This window comes from Leptodactylus fuscus, chromosome 7, assembly GCF_031893055.1.
Source record: "Leptodactylus fuscus isolate aLepFus1 chromosome 7, aLepFus1.hap2, whole genome shotgun sequence".
Lineage (NCBI taxonomy): Eukaryota > Metazoa > Chordata > Amphibia > Anura > Leptodactylidae > Leptodactylus > Leptodactylus fuscus.
In genome coordinates this window covers 136,353,093-136,377,695 of record NC_134271.1, presented here as the reverse complement: position 1 = coordinate 136,377,695, position 24,603 = coordinate 136,353,093, and the positions used below count along the sequence as shown (strand labels likewise).

At 44.3% G+C, this 24,603-nt stretch overlaps 1 protein-coding gene across 3 annotated transcripts in view; it reads left to right on the top strand.

The window, feature by feature from the left end:
* FUT8 (fucosyltransferase 8) overlaps positions 1–8,268 on the top strand; it is a 150,125-nt gene extending 141,857 nt beyond the window's left edge. For all 3 annotated transcript variants that reach the window (XM_075283149.1, XM_075283147.1, XM_075283148.1), the window contains one exon: positions 7,269–8,268. In XM_075283149.1, the coding sequence (XP_075139250.1) occupies positions 7,269–7,586 (318 nt within the window). In that variant the 3' untranslated portion in view covers positions 7,587–8,268. The remainder of the gene's footprint in view (positions 1–7,268) is intronic.
* The last annotated feature ends 16,335 nt before the right edge of the window (positions 8,269–24,603 follow it).

Sequence of the window (24,603 nt, the reverse complement as noted above, 5' to 3'; positions counted from 1 at the left end):
CAGAGCCACGTCACCCAATGTCCATCCACATTGACGTACTTGATGCCGTTTTCCCACAGTGCACTTATCGATCCCTTTCGCGGTTACTGCCTGTCTGTGGTGAAGAGCTGTCACAAGTAATCTATTCTGGTCATTGGATACAGTATGAGCTCAGTCCCGTTCATTACCGCCATGGCGGTCATTGATAATTGACTACTAAAGCAAGTTCATTGATCCTCCGATGACGGGGATCTCCAGCGGTGACGACTCGGTAGGCCGTCAGGGAATGCTGGGAGTTGTAGTTGGAGACTGTGCAAATGGATTCTGCAATGTCGATTGATTTAGCATTTTGTGAAGTTCTATTTAAGGCGGCCAGGTAATTCGGGAGCCGTGCGGTGAGTGTTTTGTAATTTAGTTTACTGTTGATTTAATAGATGAGATATTGATGGCGCCCTCAGTAATAAATCTCCCAGGATGGACTTGCTTTATAATGCTAGCCGCATTGTCCCTCCATTAATCTGCTCGGCGTATTCTCAGGGCGCTTTCAGGTAAGCTAGAAATTATCACAATGCAATTTTTTTTTTTATAGTCTTCAACATTTCTAATTTCCCTTCTAGTTTGTATTGATCATGTGCGGCAGAGTAAATGACCCGGCGTAGGATTAGTAGCGTTGTAAAGAAATATCAAGTATGGTGTCATCTCTCAGAAATATATGGCTCCTAATAATAAGGGACCTTTCACTGGAGCAGCGCCCATTGATGGATGCAAAGAGTTGGTGAAGGTCTTGGGGGCCGTTCACAAGGTGGAAAGTAAAGAGTAAGTCCTCTTCATTTTCCGGCCGCCCACTCCCCACGGCGCGTTGCCGAAGCAGTGATTAGGCCCAGATGGGATTAATGAGCGGTGAGACTGGAGCTGCAGACTCCGCGGCTAAATCTTATTCATTCAGCTACCACCTCTGTCTCCTGGAATCTATCCCAAAATCAGTGTCAAATTCCTACATGTTAACACCCCCTTGAAGGCGTTTTCCAGTTTCCCAATTCTAGTATGCACAGTATAGGTGGTCAGTATGTGATCTGTCAGGGTCCTCCACCCTGACCCTGCACAGATCAGCTGTCCAAGCAGCCCTCGGGTGCCAGTAACTAGTAGTGGATGGACAGCTTATCCAACACCACTCCTATGCCAGTAAGCAGCAGCCCCGTCAACTGTATATCAGTGGTCCTGGTGAGCTTCTGGCACCCTCGGAGGCTGTTAGAACAACTGATCTGAGCTTAGTCCAAGTGTTAGGCGCCCACAGATCATGTACTGACGACCTACCCTGTGGATAGGTCATCAGTATGAAAACTTGATTTGGGAAACCGGAAATCTCCTTTAAAGGGATCCTATCATTAAAACTCAATTTTTTAATTTTAATTCTTCTCCTACCTTTAGATATCTTCTCCACGCTGCTGTTCTTTAGAAATCCCGGTTTTCGTCAGTATGCAGATGAGTTCTCTCGCAGCACTGGAGGCGGGCCCCAATGCTGCGAGAGAACTCTCCAGTGCCACCTCCATCTTCTTCAGGAACAGGCTCTTCACGCGTCTTCTTCCGGCGCTGGGGGTCAAACTTCTAGGCCTCGGACAGCCGACTGCGCATACCCGCCGGCCACAAGAAAATGGCTGCTTACAATACTGTGTTAGCAGCTATTCTCTTGTGGCCAGCATGCGCAGTCAGCTTTGCCCGAGGCCTAGAAGTTTGAAACCACCGCCGGGAGAAGAGGACATTCTTGAAGAAGATGGAAGCGGTGCTGGAGAGTTCTCTCGTAACATTGGGAACGCCCCCAGTGCTGTTTGAGCGCTGAGAACCACCCCCAGTGCTGCGAGAGAACTCATTTGCATACTGACAAAAAACGGGATTTCTACGGAACCGTGACATGGAGAAGACATCTAACGGTAGGAGAAGAATAACCTTTCTTAAGGCTATTCCTATGTGTTAGGGACAAAAAATTGAGTTTTAATGAGAGGATCCCTTTAACGGTTAGACCTTGACACTTGATTTGGTGGCAGATTCCAGTAGATTCCACCCAGATTCTGCTTCCCATCAAGGCCAGGCTACAAGTACATAGTCGTGTGCATGTAGCCTAACCATGAAGATCATCGAGAAAATGGCCTTCTGAAATCCCTGCTGAACGGCCAGCTTTCTTCAAGTGTTCCTCTGTTGTCACACTCACAAGAAGCTAGATATGGGGCTATATTTGACAGGTCCGAGGTTCATAATACGCAGTTATGTGTGAACAGTGACATACCTACCATGGAGACCGTGTAGGCAACTGCTATGGGATAGAGTAGACCGGCCATTCCCTTACAAGACTTGGCTCTCTTTTGATGTCTGGCAGTCTATGTTTCTTTAACCTTTTAATGTCACAGAAGTAGCAGGGGTTCAATATATAGTAATAATAATAATAATAATACATTTTATTTATATAGCGCCAACATATTCCGCAGCGCTGTACAATTTGTAGGGTTAAAATACAGATACATTACAAAGAGAATCACTTCACACAATGGGACTGAGGGCCCTGCTCGCAAGAGCTTACAATCTATGAGGTAGAGGGGGTGATACAAGAGGTAGCAGGGGCGGCATTGCTTATACAGAGGTCAGACACTTCTGTAATAGAGGTGACTGTCATTACACAAACATAAAACTTTATGAGCCGTCACCAGTCGTGTCCTGTAACATGTGGATGGAGCTTGGACCTATAAAGTAAAATAGTATAGTATAGTAAAATAAGGGAGCCTGTGGCGGCAGGGGGGAAGTTTCTGAAAGGGTTACAGTATTCTGTCAGCTGGACTAGTGGACGGCGTAGGCGGACGTAAGCGCACAATTGCTGTAATTATTGCTGAGGGTTTTTGTTTTGTCTTCAAATTTTTACTTAAAAATATAAAGCGATTTCTCCGATCCCTGCCCTTCTTTACTGTGTTTTTTGGAAGAAGGGGCCCAGTGCTTTTGTTTTGGGGCCCCATGATTTCTACAAACCCTGCCGACTCTTCTGTCTGCACTGTTATGTGTAGTGCAGGACCTAAGGGGGCGGTATAGGATAGAGGTGTACAAGACCACCACCGATAGACTCCCTCACCAACCCCCTTGGCCCTGGAGTAGAGAAGAAGCACCTGGTAAACGGTAGTTCAGTATATAAAGTGCTATAGACTGGTGGCGGAGACATGGCTTGCCTCGTACGAGTGTAGCCCATCACCTGCCATGGGCACTTAGAGCTGGCGAAGCTAAATCCATCACATCTCACCGCGTTTCCATAAGAGATTGGTAACATACGGCTGCCAGTTTATTGAAATCCAGCCTGACGCTTGTCTCCACACGACTCTGATAGATACACGGGACCCATTTGCCCTCTTCACAGGATATTGATGTAAGGAGTTGACATCTTCCGCAGCTCTTGGATGTCATTCTGACACTGAAGTAGCCGAGCTGACAATATTGTTTAGGTGAATTTTCTTGTGAGCCGCGGTCTAGGCGTGGACAGTTTAGTAGGTTACTCATACTAAGTGCACGATGGTGGCGTCTACTTTAGATTATATTCTGTGCACTTATGTCTTATACATGAAGGTAAACGCTTGTTTTCTTGAAAAACACAGCATCACGGACCTCTTTGGGTTGTCCTTTATTTCTCAGCTGTTCTAGAGACTTAATGGCAATCCTAGAATTTTGGGTTTTGGCCATAATGGAAGATCCTTGCCGGCTATATAGCCTTTGTTAGTTGGAAGGTAGAATTTCATAATATATGATCAATATCAGATCAGTAGGGCCAATAAGCTGTCTAAAGGGGTCACGGTGCTTGGGCAACCATTGCAGTATCGTCATTGTTGCGTTCACATGGGACACATAGCTACCACTACGTTGGCGACGTGCAGGTATATAGAGACATGTGGGTGCTGGGATTGGGGGCCCCTATTAATCTGACATTGATAGACCATATAATATGGACATAACATGTGATCATGTGCCCATCGTCCTGTATGGAGCTTACAAATACCAGCTCAAAAACATCATTCAATAGTCTATTCCAATGCAGCTACATTCAGCTATGGGAATAACGTATAACGCCTGTAGCCTTTCATTGTACTAATGTGACTAAGCATCGGCCTTGGCCATAACTTTACCTCTTCTCTACTGCCTAGCATAGACCCGAGTAATGACCTGGGCTCACAAAGACGTGCCCGCATCTTCCACCATTAGCTCAGGATAGAAGAGAGGATTACATTTTATTAGGTTCGACACAAAGCATCGCCGTTCTGTCATATCCCGGCAGGCGACTGGCTGTGACTTCATGAACTGTAGATCATGGTGTGTAATAAAAGGCCTGACTAAACAGACTTGTGGCCGCCGAATAAACCGCACAGGCAGCGTAGAATTATCATCTGTTATCTGCCACCCGCTGATACGTGTCACGTGTAGAATTTATGATATCTTCACCGCGCTCCTATAAAACGGAGATAAAATACATCTAATGTGGTGTTCTTCCAGAATGCAGAAACGGGTTTTAGTATTGTGTTAAAGGACATTTCCATAAGAATAAAGCCAGTCCTGTTCAACCAACGGGACCAAGCGAAGGGGAACACTGGGCGCTAGCGCAGCCTGAGGGGCTACAGCAGTGACCAGTTGTCACTGTCCTTGTTCCATTGTCCTTTCTATGAACGGACAGCCCACTGGCCCATCCAATGCTATGGCCCTATTATCTAGAGATGGGGCTCCCAAGTGCCGCCGCCGTATAATGGATCGGTAAATAACTTCTGGCAGTATCGGCGGGGCCTAGCTGTCCTAGGAGATATTGCCAGATAGGAGACATTTATCATATTGTGAGTCCCGTACATACAAAGCTTTTATTATGCGTATGTACTAATAGTCTGCACTGTGCGAGAGACGTTTGTTCCCGGAGACTTCCCCATTGTGTCTGTATTGAATGTGTCTCGGGATTCTCCACAGACAGGAGAGATGACAGGGCAGGCGCGGAGGAGATGGCATTGTTCTGCGGTAAGTGCTGAGGCAGCACAATGTAATATAAATCAATGTGCCGAGCATGGCAATGAGGACACGCGCTTCTTCCCAGATACTCCGTCAGGCTTGTATTGTTAAATGTAATTATGCTGACAAACAATGTATTTCTTGGCAAGATAGCGCGGGTTGTTAGGTTGTCATCTGGGATTTTAACCCCTCATGTTATTCCTGCCAATGCATCACAGTAGAATCTGCTCCGGACCTGACCACCATCATACTAAATGGACACAAGCCGATGTATTGGACCTGCTGCCTTACACGCGTACCTGTCACAGTGCAGACAAGTCATCAAACTCACTTATCTACAGCTATTTCCAACTAAAAATTCACAATTATTGGGGTTGTCCGGGCAGTGACATCACGTCCATTGATCTCATGGCCATCCGTGGCTCAGTTCTATTTAAATAAATGGGGCTCATCAATAGCTGCAATGCCAAAGACAGCCACTACATAATGTATGGCACTGTGCTTGCCACGCCATGAAGAGGCCGTAGCAGTCAATATCACAGTCCCATACAACCCCTTTAATGGGCCTTCTCCTTATCTTCACCAAGACTGCTAGTTTATCTATAGTCCATCCCTGTATTCACGTCAAACACAGAAGTCTATGGAGAGGTTAGGGGAGGAATTTATTGCTTCTTCCTGAGTGCTGGTAGATCCTTACGTTCGCTCCCCCAAGGGTAGGAATGTGTTGCAGCTTCAGTTATTTGTGTGCCTTTTCCAGCAACGTTTCTCTCCCCGTTCCATAGACTTCTATGTAGAAAGTAACTCGGCTTGATAAATGGAGAAGGAAATAGATTTCTTTAGTAAAATATATTACAGATTTATTATGTTGAAACCTTTACTGTGCATTTATTAATAAAAGTGGTTATAAAATTAGAGATTCCCCTTAAGGCAGCGGTTCTCAACCTGTGGGTCGCGACCCCGGTGGGGGTCGAACGACCAAAACACAGGGGTCGCCTAAAGCATACCTCCCAACCGTCCTGGTCGGTGGGAGGTATGTCCCGATTTCAACTGATCGGCGCCCGGAGGATGCCGATGAGTTGAACGCACAAGCGATTAAAGCAGGAGTTGTCACAGCCAGCTCCTGCTTTAACGCTGCACTGCGGCTTCTGCATGTGTAGCCACGATGTGATGACGTCACATCGCACCTACAACTATATGAGTGAGCGAGACTGTGGAGAGAGGCGGGGTAGCGTTGGAAGGTGAATATAAGTGTTTTTTTTTTTGTTTTAAACATTAAGGTGTAATGAAGGGAGGCCTATGAAACTGGGGTCAGATGAAGGGGGGGACGGCATGACACTGGGGGCAGAGATGGAGGGACATAGAACTGTGGGCAGATGAAGGGGGGGACGGCATGACACTGGGGGCAGAGATGGAGGGACATAGAACTGTGGGCAGATGAAGGGGGGGACGGCATGACACTGGGGGCAGAGATGGAGGGACATAAAACTCTGGGCAGAGATGGGGGAACATGAAACTGGGGGAGGAGATGGGGGGACATTAAACTGGGCAGATGAAGGGGGGGTACGCCATGACACTGAGGGCAGAGATGGGGGGACATGAAACTGGGGGTAGAGATGGAGGGGGGGGACATGAAACTGGGGGCAGATAAAGGGGTTATATGAATCTGGGGGAGAGATGGCGGGGGACATATAATGTACGGGAGACTGTAGGAGGATTATACTGTGTGGGAGCAAATGAAAAATGAATGAGAATGGGTGGGGTCAACAAAAGTGGGCGGAGCTAAATGTTCCGCGCGCTGCACATCTTGTCCCTCCTTCTGATCTTCAAAAGTTGGGAGGTATGCCTAAAGCCATAAGAAAATACATATTTCCAATGGCTTTAGCCGCTGAGAAGCCACGGTACTGTCTGCAGCAGCGCTATTCAGCTGGAATGCACACCGTAATGGACGCGCGTTCCAAACTGAATGGGGTCACTGCAACATGAGGAACTGTATTGTGGGGTCACGGCATTAGAAAGATTGAGAACCACTGCCTTAAGGGCTCATGCCTATGGGCTAATAACCTGTATGTCAAGGCACAGACTCCTCACAGCTCCTTGGCACGTCGCCTGTGCACTACAGTGGTACTTTCTCCTCCACCTTAAGTAAGCAGGATCAGTATTAGACAAGTTTCTGTTTTTGGCTAAAATCTGGAGAATTTTCTCCAAAACTCCAAAGTTAAAAGTTACATTTCTATATTGTTTTGTCGCGTTATTGATGATTTCCCCTCCTTTCGCAGGTCTGCCGAGTTGCCTATGAGATCATGCAGACGCTCCACCCCGATGCCTCAGCAAACTTCCACTCCCTGGATGATATTTATTATTTCGGAGGACAGAACGCTCACAACCAAATCGCAATATATCCCCACCATCCGCGAAATGCAGACGAAATCCCTATGGAACCAGGGGACATTATTGGCGTGGCCGGGAATCACTGGGACGGCTACTCAAAGGGCGTCAATCGTAAACTAGGCCGGACCGGTCTATACCCTTCATACAAAGTTAAGGAAAAAATTGAAACTGTCAAATACCCGACATACCCGGACGCTGACAAATGAGCGGAGACGACAGCCTGATCCTGGAATATACCACGTGCCCATCGCAACACCAGAGAGACTGGACTGCAGGTCTAAGTTATGTCGAGACGTAAAGCTGTTTTACATTAAACACGACGAAAGGAAAAAAGTTTCTATTCCTTGAACGTCTTTGCAGAACATTTACAGCGCAAAACTCTCTCTCGTAAAGCGGTCTGCCGATCTGGCCGGCCAGTAGAGCGCGGTGCTCTCCTTCTGCCATTAACGTGACGGTATCTCAGACGTTTAACACTGCCATATTGTGCAATTAGAGCGACATGAAGAGGTTTTATACGTGCAAGGTTTTAATCGACGATGCCTGTTACCATTGGTTCGCCCGTCAATAAGAGCCCGCCACAGCCTGAAGCACTGTGCGGGTCTCCGGAGCTTACGTAGCAATTGTGACTGACAACTAGTCCCGTCCAAGAGTCTAAAGGAAGTCAGATGGTTCCACCTACAGACATTGGGTTTAGGCAGACCCCTCGAGGAAAGGTCACATTGATGTTCAGTACATGAATGGCCCATCACACAGACAAAACCATTCACTGTTTGTTACCGTAGGAAGAATTTTTTTTTTTTTTGTATAAATTCTCCATGAGATGATTCTTAAACCCGTGTTTCTTGGCGTTGTCTTTGATAACAAACAATTAAATAATATAAAAAATGACCTATTTATAACTGGTTGCAAATTGTTGAGAAGAGAGGTGTCGATGGGAAGATCTGCCGTAGAACGGTCTATAATGGCCTTCATATTGGATAGCTCAACAGGTCTCCATTATCGGTTTGTGGACTGGAGACTGGATCCCAATAGTGAGGCTAAAAGTACTTTTGAGTCAGGCCTAGTAAGAAATCTTCATGATGTACAGTATATATAAAGGTTTTTTTTTGGGTGTTACATATTTGATGGCCTATCCTCAGGATAGATCATCAATATCTGATCGGTGAGGGTCTGACACTAAGGACCACCACAGATCAGCTTTTCAAAGAAGCACTTGCACTTCACAGGTCATGTTGGGTTATCTTGTTACGTGGCCTGCTCAGTCTCATTCAAATTAAAGGGATTCTACCATTAAAATCATATTTTTTGTCAATCACACGTTGGAATAGCCTTAAGAAAGGTTATTCTTCTCCTACCTTTAGATGTCTTCTCCACGCCGTCGTTCGGTAGAAATCCCGGTGTTCGTCGGTATGCAAATGAGTTCTCTCGCAGCACTGGGGGCGGGCCCCAGCGTTCAAACAGTACTGGGGGCGTCCCCAATGCTGCGAGAGAACTCTCCAGCGCTGCCTCTATCTTCTTCAAGAACGTCCTCTTCTTCCGGCGGTGGTTTGAAACTTCTAGGCCTCGGGCAAAGCCGACTGCACATGCCTGCCGGCCACAAGAGAATAGGCGCTTACACAGTATTGTAAGCGGCCATTTTCTTGTGGCCGGTGGCATGTGCAGTCGGCTGCCCAAGGCCTAGAAGTTTGACCCCCAGCGCCGGAAGAAGACGTGTGAAGAGCCCGTTCCTGAAGAAGATGGAGGCGGCGCTGGAGAGCTCTCTCGTAGCACTCGGGGCGGGCCCCAGCGTTCAAACAGCACTGGGGGTGTCCCCAATGCTGCGAGAGAAATCTCCAGCGCCACCTCCATCTTCTTCTGGAACTGTCTCTTCACGTGTCTTCTTCCAGAGCTGGGTTACAGCTTCTAGGCCTTGGGCACAAGAAAATGGCCGCTTGCTTACTGCAGCAGAGAACCAAACACTGTGGTCTCTTTAAAAAGTTGACCTATGGGGTTCCGGTATTGCTCCCACACCAATCCAATAGTGGTGACCTATCCTAAGATCAGGTCATAAGTATGTAACTCCCAGAAAATCCTTTTAAAGTTAGGTTTAGTTCACAAATACAACATATTTGATTTTGCGCACAAAATACTACTGTAGGCTTCGGCTGGAATCACACATGCAGTTTTTGAGGTGCTTTTTTTTTTTTGCACAGTGTAAGGGTACATGCACAAGACTATGTACATGTGCCAGATCCGTGGCTGAACAGCATAGACGACACAAGGATGATATCCGTATGTCGCCAGTTCCTCTGTGGACCCAGTCATTGTTTTCAGTGAGCCCGGGCTACAAAACGGACAGGAAAAGGTCCTGTCCAGAATTTTTCCCCAGACTCTGACAATACACATGATCATAGGATATTTTTACTTCTGATCTGTAACCAGACAGCTTGTATTTTGAGAAATTCATGTGGGACAATTGGCAAAAGTTTTGCCAAAATTTGTGAAATTTGTAACAAATTTGAATCGATCCGAATCCATTTATTTCATTCAAAAAAACCAAACTGGTGTTTTTGAGTTTTATTTTTTCATTTTTAACATTGATCTCTATATGAATGAATGACCGTTCATTCAGCCGTTAAATGGATGTAAAAAAAAAATCCAAAAAACTAAATGTGAATATACCCTTAGATATTTATTTCGCTTAAAAAACTGCATGTGTTAGCCCAGCCTTTAAAGGGCCTTTTCCAAGATTTAAAGAGGGTTGTCTGGATGAGAATAAAATTGTCAAATTCTCTGTTAGGGATCTTCATTTTATACAACGGTAAAGGGGTTGTCTCACAGTTACAAATTATCACCTGACCACTCAATAGGAATGGTGGTCGCACATGCTCACTACAGCTCCATTCTAATTTAATGGATGGTCAAGCACCGTTCTAGGCTGTCTCCATTTGTCCCATATGGATTAAATGGAGCAAGTGAGATGGTTCCTCCATTCAGGCAGAGGGCACAGGTCCTCCATTCTTACGGTCGGACCCCCGCCCATCCCTCACTTGTCACCTACCCAGTGAATTCTGGGACAACCCCTTTAATTGTTCTCCAGTTCGTGCCAAAAATAATTGTCTGATCTTGTGCTCGGAATATTTTGTCTTTCGCAATCCTCCCCAGTTGACCAGCAGCCATCCAAAGCTCCGACTGTCCTCCCATCCGATTTCTGAGAGCTGACCAGAAAACTGTGTGTACAATCATAAAGTGGGAATTGCCTTATGACTGGTGTGACTAGATTGTAATGTTGTTAGAGTGCCTTCAGCCTGTAGATAGATGAGACGATTTCTGTAGTATAGTATACACACTGTCTGTCTTTTGCATCTGTCATGTAATGATGCCTTAAAATTAAAGAAAATGGGAGGATTACGATTGTTCCTGACTTCTACAGTAGAGCACCGTAGAGCTTTCTTCTGACAATGCCACGTACCATCTTTCCTGTTGATCACATAGCGCCATTATATTCTGTAGTGCTATACACCTATCACCTTCGTCCCTGTCTACACTGGGGCTCACGATCGCGTACCTCGATCTCAGACTTCGGTTTCCATTTTGAGAAATTCATGTGGGACAATTGGCAAAAGTTTTGCCAAAATTTGTGAAATTTGTAACAAATTTGAATCGATCCGAATCCATTTATGTCATTCAAAAAAAACAAACTGGTGTTTTTGAGATTTTTTTTATTTTTAACATACACTCCAAGTGTATAAGAAGCCAAGTAACCTATTGTTATAGGAATGTTTTTGGAGAGTAGGATGAAGCCCACCCAAATACAGAAAGAATATATCAATGATGATCTTGGTTGGGTTTGAACCCAATACCTGAATGATACAAAGCAACGCAATTAACCATTGGGTGTCCGTGGACTTATATTTTTTAATCACTTTAACAAACATTCACCCTACAAAAAGTTAAGGGCACGAAACCGCAAGGGTCTATGTTCACATTTGCGCCAGAGTCCGTCTAAAATCTCAGATGAAAAGGCCCTGTAAGTCCAAACGTGTTGGTGAGAAAATTCCGGATGCTTGTCAGAACCCGTTATCGTCAGTGGGGTCCCTCATGATCTGTTGGTGTACGTCATTAGATGGACCAGAAGAGCAACTTAATGCAGATGTGAACTCACCCTAAGGCCATGTTCACATCAGCACTTTCTTCCGTTGTTGTTTTCCGTTAGTTCTCAGAACTACTGAAGCGGCAGATATTTTAAGCATCGGCAGAGCCCAAAAGATTCCACTGTCCATAATGTTTCCATTTCGGTGTCCAACATTTCCTGCATGTAGGATTTTTTTTTTTAGTTCGCAATTTTTTTGATTCTGAGAAGAAGACTGAACAGAGGCGGTGAAACAGTTGTGAACTTAGCCTATATCTAGCGAATAATAAGTGAAATTAAGATAAGATAATCTTTTAATAGTCCCACAATGGGGGCAGGATTGTAGGTTCCTAGGATATAACAGAGTCCCACATGTCCACAGTAAAAGAAAAACATATCAGTCAGCCGACCGCAGGCATCTTCCACGCATAAGCAATAGATACCAAAAACATTTCCTTTAAAGAAGAAGTCTGCAATTTCATGCAAGTTTCTCCTCTGTGCTTTGTCTGCCTCGTGTTGCCCATGCTTTCCTTTGCTCATGGGAGGATGTAACAAGGCACATGTACATAGGAAATTCCAGCCAAGCAGGTATCTTCCAAGCTTAAACAATAGACACAAAGAAAATAGTCCGTAGGTTCTTACGTTCGATTATAGTTAGCTAATTCATGGAGTGAAAAAGGAAAGATAAAGGTTGCTCTCGGCTTGGAGCTCTGTATTGAGGCTGTCACTCATGCGGCGCCATATAGTTAGATTCATTGTGACATTCTCCAGTCGAACTCTTATTTGGTATTACCACTGACCACGCTTGGCAGTGTACATATGATCTCCATAAGTCACTACCAGACTCTTCCGATAGCTTATCTCTCTCGAGAAGAAAGGATCAGGCATATTGAAATCCAACAGCCCAATCCTTCTATTCCATGTGACAACTGCTGTTGGAGAAGGGTTAGGAAATACACATCAAATAGTAGGCTGTCCAGTCGAAATCGGCAGGTTCCACCAACATTCCTCTACTATGTATGAAGAAAAAAAATTCTTACCTTGTTCCAAAAATGTGAAACTTAAAGTAATATTTCCCAGAGTAATCTGGCATCTCTCAGGTGAGAATCACCACCTTGTCTGGAGAGAAGATTGAAGGCGCAGACACCAGTAATGAAAATGGAGCCGCATAACTCACGGTGATCAGTCTACTATAGAAAGTGATGATCTTCACTGAAACTGGCCATACACGATACACGTTAGCGATGGGACAGATATTCCTCCTGACCCCAGTGTACTATCAGCCGAGCAAGGCATGTCATCTAAATGGGGAGAGGAGAATAAGTCGCTGCCATATAACACTGTCGGTGGCTTAAAGAGGTTGTCCATATTAATGTATGGCCTATCCTTTGGATCCATCCTGTTCTATGTGCCTCTGGTCTGTATACTATACAGTGCACAGAGTTGAAAGCAGATAATTCTGTGTCCTGTATAGTGGCCGAGCACCAATACTGCAGCCCCAGTCCCATTGACCCCAATGAGAGCTGACCTGCAGTATCGGCACTGGGCCCCTATACCGGGTGCGGTGACAACTGTTTTTGCTGTGTATAGTACACATGCTGGAGACACTTCAGAGCCAGTGACCCATGACATATATTGTGTTGCAACTAACAGAAAAGATTTTTTGGGAACGGTGGGTGCTAGAGAAAAGATTCCAACTTCAATGGTAAGAATCAAACACTACCTATAGAAGCATACAGTTGAAGTTGATGGAAGGTCCTCCTTAAAGAGGTGGCCATAGACCTAACAATAATTGGCCGAAAGTTAGTCTAGGTCCCAACATTGTGGCCAAATACCAAAGGGAAAATTCCAACCTGCCGGATCTGTTACCGCTGTTGGTGACTTTGATGTTACTTCTGGATGGATCGTTGGACTCAATGGTATACCTACCATACCAGTGTGGACACTCCTGTGGCCAAGGACTACTTGGTGTTGGCCATAGAGCAGCATGTTTTTCTCTCATTTTCTACCCTACCACATCTGGTTTTACCTTGACTGGTCTTGTTCTTGGTGATGTACCTACAGAATATTACAATCTACATTCTGTCTAATTTAGGAACCCATATTTATTTGACATCGCTGGACACCATGTAATGCTTCATTTGCCCTGTGGTGGTGCTGCAGTAGGATACTGATGGGTCCTTCCATAGATTACTGTTGACTGAGGAGAAAACCAATTCAGTGTTTTTCTCAGGGAAAACTTCTAAAAGGGAATGGTAAAAATCAGAGAACCCCTTTAAAAGATAATGACCAGAATATTCAATTTGAATGGACTACGTATTCCGCATCCAATCTATGGTTACCGACCGGCTTTAATTGGCGTAGTTCTCTTGTAGCGTTATTCCCATTGGTGGGCAGAAATATGCAAGTCATGTGCGCTTAAACATCCCAAATAATGAAGATAAAATTTGCTGTTGCAGATATTTTTTGCTAATAATAAGACAAGCGATGTAGAATGACAAACATGCAAAAATAACAGAGAAATTTTTTTTCTCTCTCATATCAATATATTATATATATTCCATGGTGCTTTACATTATTATATTAATTCCATGGTGCTTTACATTTGGGGGTTACATACAATACACAAAATATACAGGTAGGTATAATACTAACAATGACCGACTGGCACAGTGGGGTAGAGGGCCCTGCCCGCGAGGGCTTACAATCTGAGGGAAGGGGGTAGAGACAGAAGGAGAGGGGGAGACTGTACAGATGGGGGTGCGGTGATAGTGTTATTGGAGGTTGTAGGCCTTCCTGAATAGGTGAGTCTTCAGGGCCTTCTTGAAGCCTGTGATTGTGGGGGTCAGTCTTATGTGTCGTGGTAAGGAGTTCCAGAGTATGGAGGATGCACGGGAGAAATCTTGGAGGCGGTTGTGTGAAGAGCGGATGAGAGCAGAGCGGAGTAGGAGGTCAGTGGAGGATCTGAGGTTACGTGTGGGCAGGTAGCAGGAGATTAGTTCAGAGATATATGGAGGGGCCAGGTTGTGGATGGCTTTGTATGTTAGCGTTAGTAGCTTGAACTCAGTTCACATGGCTATAGCTAGCAGGGGAGGGACTGACAGAGGGGAGCAGCCGATGAGGAGCGGGGGAAGAGGTGAATTAAACGAGCAGCGCAGTTTAAGGTGGACTGGAGGGGGGCGAGGATGTTTGCTGGGAGTCCATGTAGAAGGGTGTTGCAGTAGTCTAAGCGGGAGATTATGAGGGCCTGGACAAGCATCTTACTAGTTTCAGGGGTGAGGAAGGAGCGGATTCGGTGGATGTTCTTGAGTTGGTGGTGGCAGGAAGTGTTGAGGGTTTGAACTTGTGACTTGAAGGATAGGTCGGAGTCCAGGGTTACCCCAAGGCATCGGGCCTGTGAGACAGGGGTAATTGTGGTCCCATTAACTTTGATAGATGGGTCAGGTGGAGGGGCCATATGGGGTGGGGTGAAGATGATGAACTCCGTTTTCTCCATGTTGAGTTTGAGAAAGGGTTTCTTGGTGGGTTCCTTGTAGCACCAGTTGAAGTTCCAAAAAGAAGAGGTAGCTCTGCAGTTGAGATCTACCTCTTCCATTTGGAGAGCCAACTGGTGTTACAAGGAACCCACCAAGAAACTTTTTATATTTAACTTGTACATTGAATGACAACAAAATACTGCACCAAGAAGGAGTTGTGGGAATGGTATAGAACTTTCTCATTGAGAATGGTATGATGATATAGGTAAGTGATCACAATATTAGAGTCAAAGGAAAAGTTTATTGGGGAAAACGGTTCAATTGAAAGGAGGCTTTAGTACCCTCTTGGGCCATCTTTAGCCTAGATACAAGATGAAATAGAGTTGGTTTCATATGGTATCCACCAGCACATTTGCCCAACTATGTTGCACCCGGGCCTGTAGTTCTTACACAGGTCTCAGGTTGCTGAAGCTGGAGTCCCATTACCACTCGATTAACAAATCTGGAGGAGACATTCCTGGGAAACCCTTGCTGCGTATGGGCAAGCATTATCCTGCTGAAATGTGCCAGTAGGAAGCTCTCCCATGAAATGTCCTGGACTGATCCCTGAGCTCTTAGTGTCCCTTATATCACTACTAAGGGTGACCTTAATCATAGGTGATGGCTTCCCAAATCATCAAACCAGCAGTTGGGGCAGTGTTTCATTCCACAGAAATGGCGGGATTAAAGCTTTCACCATGAGGTTTCCATACTAGAACCCGACCATCATCTGATCCCACATTGAACCTGGATTCATCAGCAAATGTGATACGGTTCTAGTCCATAGCAGTCTGTTTCTCATTCACGACACTGCTGCACGATTCCAGAAACGAGGCCTGCCACCATGTCTGAAGCATCTGAGCCTCAGAAATGTGATTCAGGAGGAAAGCCCAGATCAAGCACCCAGTTACTGTGAGGGTTGCTGGAATATTTCTAATGTAAGATCTATTTCTGATTTTAAGCCATTGTGTCAGTTCTGCTTGGACAAGATTATGGCGAAAAAATTTCCCCCCTCATATGGACAATATTAGGCAGATCGTCAAGTAAGAGGTCTCCTTTTTCCTACTAGGCTTGAGACACTCCACTACGCAACCAATAGCCCTAAGTGCCCTCAGAGCTCACAAAGATCTGTTTCTGAGGTCTCAGATGAGGGAGAACTTAATTCAGGTTCAGACTCTTCAGGCAGACCCTCCTTCCTCCTGGAAGACATGGACTTCCTAATTAAAGCAGTCATGGTATCTATGGGGCTAGAAGACTCCAAAGAAGCCTGTTTTATTTTGGACCAGGTGTTCGAGGCGTTGGCCCCTAGGAAAAGAAGGGTGTTCATGGTAATGTTAAGTGCCTCATCAGAAAATAATGGAAGAATCCTAATAGGAGAGTGATGGTCCCTTGATCTTTAAAGAGGAATTATCCTATTGACGAAAAGGACTGATGAAGATTGAGCCTTACAATAGACACACCCATTGCTAAAGCATGTAAGCGGAGCGCTCGGACATTGGGGTTTTTTGGGGATGTCCTAGCCATTTCCTTAGTACAAGAGTAAATTCCTCGACAGTGAGAAGATCCCGCAGAGTAAATGTAATAAAGGACTTATGTTATCCAAATCAGAGAAGCGTAGCAAGGAGTCCCAGCAAGGACACCATGCATCTGGTGGTATGAGGTTAAGCCTGGGAAGATATTGCCTTAACCTACTCTTCAAGTTCCACAATTCCTTTAAAGGTTTGGAACCCATTCCACTATGGCAGTAACCATCTCCTGGGCAGAGAGGGCCTCTCTGGCTCATATCTGTAGAGTGGCCACCTGGCGCCTCCCCCATACAATTCTGGTAATTGGATGCGTATTTCAATAGGACAACTGAACAATTCCCACCAGCACCATGAATAGGATAACTGAATTCCCCATCACCATCCATTGGAACAATGACCCCCTCCCCTCCCCGCCTTACCATCAATAGGACAACTGAGCACCACCTACCATCAATAGATCAACTGAACACCCCCTCACCAACAATAGGACATTGGGACCCACACACACCATCAATAGATCAACTCAACAACCCCCCTCACACCATCAACAGCACATCTGAACACGCTATCACCAACAATGGGACAACTAAAGAACCCCCACCATCAATAGGACAATTGAAGACCCCCACACACACACACCATCAATGAGACAACGGACTCCCCCTCACCAATAATAGGACAATTGAACACTCCCTCACTATCAACAGGACAACTGAGCACCCTCTCACCATCAGCGAGACAATTGAACCCCCCCCCCCATCCCCAACAATCTACTCAAACATAGAAACTTTCATGCAAATTCAGCGCGGCTAAACAATTCTCTTATCTGGCGATGCGTCTCATCCATTAATGGAAATGTTCTGTTGACTGTGTTTCTAGTCTGAATTTCAAATGCGTTTCATCCTCACCATGGAGAAGATAAGACGTGACAGATGAGGAGCTGCTTCTAAGACCCAGATAGGACATGCAAAGCTGGCAGCATGTGATAAGAAGGTGGCATAATGCTGGTGCAATTCAGCTGCCCATTAACTGAGCTCCATGTGTGCCCGCGATCAATACGTAACCGCGACACTGTCGTCTCAATAGGCGGAAATTAAGTTTATTAAGGACACTTCTTTATCGGAGTCATTGTGTCCTCGCCGCGTCTCTCTTCTTACTAAACAGTTCTGCTGAGAAGTGAAAAATTGACGTAAAAAAAGATATACCGTATGTCTGATGTAGCAGAACCGATAAGAGCTGAATGATCAATTCTGTCCGTATATACAGCGAGGGGAATAAGTATGTGATCCCTCGGGCAAACAAGACTTAGTACTTGGTGGTACAACCCTTGTTGGCGCGCACAGCGGTCAGACGGTTTTATAGTTGATGATGAGGTTGGCGCACATGTCTTTGCGGATCATCTCTAAATCATTAAGATTTTGGTGCTGTCGCTTGGTAACTCGGACCTTCAGCTCCCTCCATAGGTTTTCTATGGGATTAAGGTCTGGAGACTGGCTAGGCCGCAGTCTCACGAGCCCCATTAATGTCAAAGGGGCTGTTTTTAATGGATTGTTGCCCAATTTATATTGTTTTACTAGAGATGGGCAACGTTTCTTCAAAACTCCCCGTCCTCTAATACTACGGCCAATTGGAGTATCCCTATTTTATAATGATCAACTAACCTATAAAAAGGTATAAGCCCCTTTTATCGGGCCCTCACTCCTCATCTGTCTGAGGCCCTGTTCACATGGGCACAGAGGGGGCGGATTATGGCGCATAATCCGCCCCCTCACAATGGTGGTCTATGGAGACCGCTAGCGGAAAAAAGGAGCGATCTGCCCCTTCTTCAGGCGGATCCCGCAGCTCGTTGAGCCGCGGTGTCCACCTGGCAGCAACAACCTCCGAAGTCGACTAATTCATTTGAGCTGCCTCCGGAGTGAGAAGCCGCGACCATGGCAGGCGGATTTTGACCCTAGAGTTGCTCGGCTCCCCGGGCCAAAATCCGCCCCCGTGTGAACTAGCCCTAAGGTGTCCCAAACCCACATACTAAAATGGAGTAGGGACTATGACATAGATCTCAACGATGGTTGGCAGCTCTTGAGAGACACCTCTTGTGCCAACCACCATGAACTTTGCTATAAGGTTTTATACAGATGGTACTACAGTATACTCCATATCGCCCTCGATATTACGCGGATACACTAATATGCCAATACTATATTTTACCGTACTCTTTCCTTTCTGTACCCCTTTCTATCCCTTTAAAATAGAAAAAAACTTAAGAATCATTCCGACTAATATTGATGGCCTACGCTAAAGCTAGATAAATGGGTAACCCCTTTAACTTGTTAACCAATTCTGCTAACACAAGGATGACCTTACCGTACCCGGATAAGAAAGGACTTGTGAATTTTCGGACTGAATAGTACAAGGCGATGAGTAAAGAGATGAGTATAGCAATGTGTGGGGGTAAACGATTCTTGTAGAAGTAATGCGCGGCATCTCCGGTCATTTCCGATAACAAGGCAGAGAGAGGCGGCACATTAGCAGACAGAAAATTACAGCTTATCGCATTATGATGGGAGGTAATTTTTCTGCTTACTGATCGGAACAAATTTATAATGAAGGGTCTAAATAAATGTGGATGGAGCCATGTCTCCATAACTGTAGTGTAATGATGGAAATTATATGCGGTGTAGCCAATAGATTAGCCATAAATGAGAGGATACCGCCTAAATATCCACAGTTATCTGCCTTACACCAAACATTACTTCAGCCCAAACGTTACAGTTGTGTGGGTCCGACATACCCCTCCGAAACGGCTCTGGCACGGTTTGTGGAATGGATTAGGCTACATTATTTGATCTCCTTTACACCTGGGGAAAACACACACAGTGATGTCACAGTACAGGGATAATACACACAGTGATGTCACAGTACAGGGATAATACACACAGTGATGTCACAGTACAGGATAATACACACAGTGATGTCACAGTACAGGGATAATACACACAGTGATGTCACAGTACAGGATAATACACACAGTGATGTCACAGTACAGGGATAATACACACAGTGATGTCACAGTACAGGATAATACACACAGTGATGTCACAGTACAGAGATAATACACACAGTGATGTCACAGTACAGAGATAATACACAAAGTGATGTCACAGTACAAGGATAATACACACAGTGATGTCACAGTACAGGGATAATACACACACAGTGATGTCACAGTTCAGAGATAATACACACAGTGATGTCACAGTACAGGGATAATACACACAGTGATGTCACAGTACAGGGATAATACACACAGTGATGTCACAGTTCAGAGATAATACACACAGTGATGTCACAGTACAGAGATAATACACACAGTGATGTCACAGTACAGGATAATACACACAGTGATGTCACAATACAGGATAATACAAACAGTGATGTCACAGTACAGAGATAATACACACAGTGATGTCACAGTTCAGGGATAATACACACAGTGATGTCACAGTACAGGGATAATACACACAGTGACGTCAAAGTACAGAGATAATACACACAGTGACGTCACAGTACAGAGATAATACACACAGTGATGTCACAGTTCAGAGATAATACACACAGTGATGTCACAGTACAGAGATAATACAAACAGTGATGTCACAGTACAGAGATAATACACACAGTGATGTCACAGTACAGAGATAATACACACAGTGATGTCACAGTACAGGGATAATACACACAGTGATGTCACAGTACAGAGATAATACACACAGTGATGTCACAGTACAGGATAATACAAACAGTGATGTCACAGTACAGGGATAATACACACAGTGATGTCACAGTACAGGGATAATACACACAGTGATGTCACAGTACAGAGATAATACACACAGTGATGTCACAGTTCAGAGATAATACACACAGTGATGTCACAGTACAGAGATAATACAAACAGTGATGTCACAGTACAGGATAATACACACAGTGATGTCACAGTACAGAGATAATATACACAGTGATGTCACAGTACAGAGATAATACACACAGTGATGTCACAGTACAGAGATAATACACACAGTGATGTCACAGTACAGGATAATACACACAGTGATGTCACAGTTCAGGGATAATACACACAGTGATGTCACAGTACAGGATAATACAAACAGTGATGTCACAGTACAGAGATAATACACACAGTGATGTCACAGTACAGAGATAATACACACAGTGATGTCACAGTACAGGGATAATACACACAGTGATGTCACAGTACAGGGATAATACACACAGTGATGTCACAGTACAGGGATAATACACACAGTGATGTCACAGTACAGAGATAATACACACAGTGATGTCACAGTACAGAGATAATACACACAGTGATGTCACAGTTCAGGGATAATACACACAGTGATGTCACAGTACAGGATAATACAAACAGTGATGTCACAGTACAGAGATAATACACACAGTGATGTCACAGTACAGAGATAATACACACAGTGATGTCACAGTACAGAGATAATACAAACAGTGATGTCACAGTACAGGATAATACACACAGTGATGTCACAGTACAGAGATAATACACACAGTGATGTCACAGTACAGGATAATACACACAGTGATGTCACAGTACAGGATAATACAAACAGTGATGTCACAGTACAGAGATAATACACACAGTGATGTCACAGTTCAGGGATAATACACACAGTGATGTCACAGTACAGAGATAATACACACAGTGATGTCACAGTACAGGATAATACACACAGTGATGTCACAGTACAGAGATAATACACACAGTGATGTCACAGTACAGAGATAATACACACAGTGATGTCACAGTACAGGGATAATACACACAGTGATGTCACAGTACAGAGATAATACACACAGTGATGTCACAGTTCAGAGATAATACACACAGTGATGTCACAGTACAGAGATAATACAAACAGTGATGTCACAGTACAGGGATAATACACACAGTGATGTCACAGTACAGGGATAATACACACAGTGATGTCACAGTACAGGATAATACACACAGTGATGTCACAGTACAGGATAATACACACAGTGATGTCACAGTACAGGGATAATACACACAGTGATGTCACAGTACAGGGATAATACACACAGTGATGTCACAGTACAGGATAATACACACAGTGATGTCACAGTACAGGGATAATACACACAGTGATGTCACAGTACAGAGATAATACAAACAGTGATGTCACAGTACAGGGATAATACACACAGTGATGTCACAGTACAGAGATAATACACAAAGTGATGTCACAGTACAAGGATAATACACACAGTGATGTCACAGTACAGGGATAATACACACACAGTGATGTCACAGTTCAGAGATAATACACACAGTGATGTCACAGTACAGGGATAATACACACAGTGATGTCACAGTACAGGGATAATACACACAGTGATGTCACAGTTCAGAGATAATACACACAGTGATGTCACAGTACAGGATAATACACACAGTGATGTCACAGTACAGGATAATACAAACAGTGATGTCACAGTACAGAGATAATACACACAGTGATGTCACAGTTCAGGGATAATACACACAGTGATGTCACAGTACAGGATAATACAAACAGTGATGTCACAGTACAGAGATAATACACACAGTGATGTCACAGTACAGAGATAATACACACAGTGATGTCACAGTTCAGAGATAATACACACAGTGATGTCACAGTACAGAGATAATACAAACAGTGATGTCACAGTACAGGATAATACACACAGTGATGTCACAGTACAGGGATAATACACACAGTGATGTCACAGTACAGAGATAATACACACAGTGATGTCACAGTACAGGATAATACACACAGTGATGTCACAGTACAGGATAATACAAACAGTGATGTCACAGTACAGAGATAATACACACAGTGATGTCACAGTTCAGGGATAATACACACAGTGATGTCACAGTACAGGATAATACAAACAGTGATGTCACAGTACAGAGATAATACACACAGTGATGTCACAGTACAGAGATAATACACACAGTGATGTCACAGTACAGGGATAATACACACAGTGATGTCACAGTACAGAGATAATACACACAGTGATGTCACAGTTCAGAGATAATACACACAGTGATGTCACAGTACAGGGATAATACACACACAGTGATGTCACAGTACAGAGATAATACACACAGTGATGTCACAGTACAGGGATAATACACACAGTGATGTCACAGTACAGGGATAATACACACAGTGATGTCACAGTACAGAGATAATACACAAAGTGATGTCACAGTACAAGGATAATACACACAGTGATGTCACAGTACAGGGATAATACACACACAGTGATGTCACAGTTCAGAGATAATACACACAGTGATGTCACAGTACAGAGATAATACACACAGTGATGTCACAGTACAGGATAATACACACAGTGATGTCACAGTACAGGATAATACAAACAGTGATGTCACAGTACAGAGATAATACACACAGTGATGTCACAGTACAGAGATAATACACACAGTGATGTCACAGTACAGGATAATACAAACAGTGATGTCACAGTACAGAGATAATACACACAGTGATGTCACAGTACAGAGATAATACACACAGTGATGTCACAGTACAGAGATAATACAAACAGTGATGTCACAGTACAGGGATAATACACACAGTGATGTCACAGTACAGAGATAATACACACAGTGATGTCACAGTACAGAGATAATACAAACAGTGATGTCACAGTACAGGGATAATACACACAGTGATGTCACAGTACAGAGATAATACACACAGTGATGTCACAGTACAGGATAATACACACAGTGATGTCACAGTACAGGGATAATAAACTTTGTATGTGGTATAATTTCATAGGCACTTTGCACTGTCTCCTTACTTACATGAGCTGCGGCGCGCACTACAATCACTCTGCCCTTTCCCTCCCTTCTCATGTTCTCTATACAACTATTTTGTATTATCCACAGACGTCAAGTTGACCCATTTAATCTTGAGATATTTGCCTGGACTTCCCACTGACTCTCTAATGTAATGTAACGGGCTCTGCTAATTAAGTGATGGGAGAGACTTGTTTTATACCAATTAATAGCTTCATTTAAGGGCTATTCAGTCAGAATGACAGCGCCACTGTCACCGGCAGACAGCGACCTGCAGAATGACACGGGGCAGCACAGGTGACATCGGGACACACGTATGTAGTATCACTTTGTAGGTATGATAGGTACATATATATATATATATATATATATATATATATATATATAGTTTAAATAAATGGAAATTTATTTTTAGATATAAAAATATAATAATAACAATTATACAATGAAGTCCAATCTCTTACAGGCTCATATTAGCTGTGGTCACTATTCAGACACAGGCACACCGTTCCTTATTGGGCTTAGTTTCTTCTCATTGGCCTTCGATGACCTGAATCCTCTTATCGTTCTTGTTTGTTTCTTTTGAATACACTGTATGTTTGCTAACATCCAATAGAAATAGTTTCTCGAGTAATGACCGAGACTGTTATGGGGCCCTCCATTGTTAGAGGGCCTGGTCGGCCTACTGCTTTTATTATTTAATAGGCTCCTACCTGCTGGATTACTGGTAACTGCTGCCCATCACTTACCCATCCCCACTCCTGCCTTCATCCTCCAGTGGGGCCCTCGCCTTGTGCTCCACAGAGTCGAATGTGCGATATTGGGGTCCCACTGGATGGCTGAAGGGGAAGAGGATGGCAGGAGCAGGGATCAGTAAGTGAAGAGCCATATAAGGGGTCAGCTAGGGTAGAGTGGCCACTAAAGGGGGCACTTACAACATGGAGGCCAATAAACGGGCAGTATAATGTGTGGAGGCCAATACACCATGCGGGGGGTTTTATACTGTGATGAGTATCAGTAAAGAGGGTTTTAGGCCAGAAAAGGTGGCCTCATATCATGTTGGAGCCAGTAAAGGGAGCCTTATACTGTGTAAAGGGGGTTTTATACTGTGTGGGG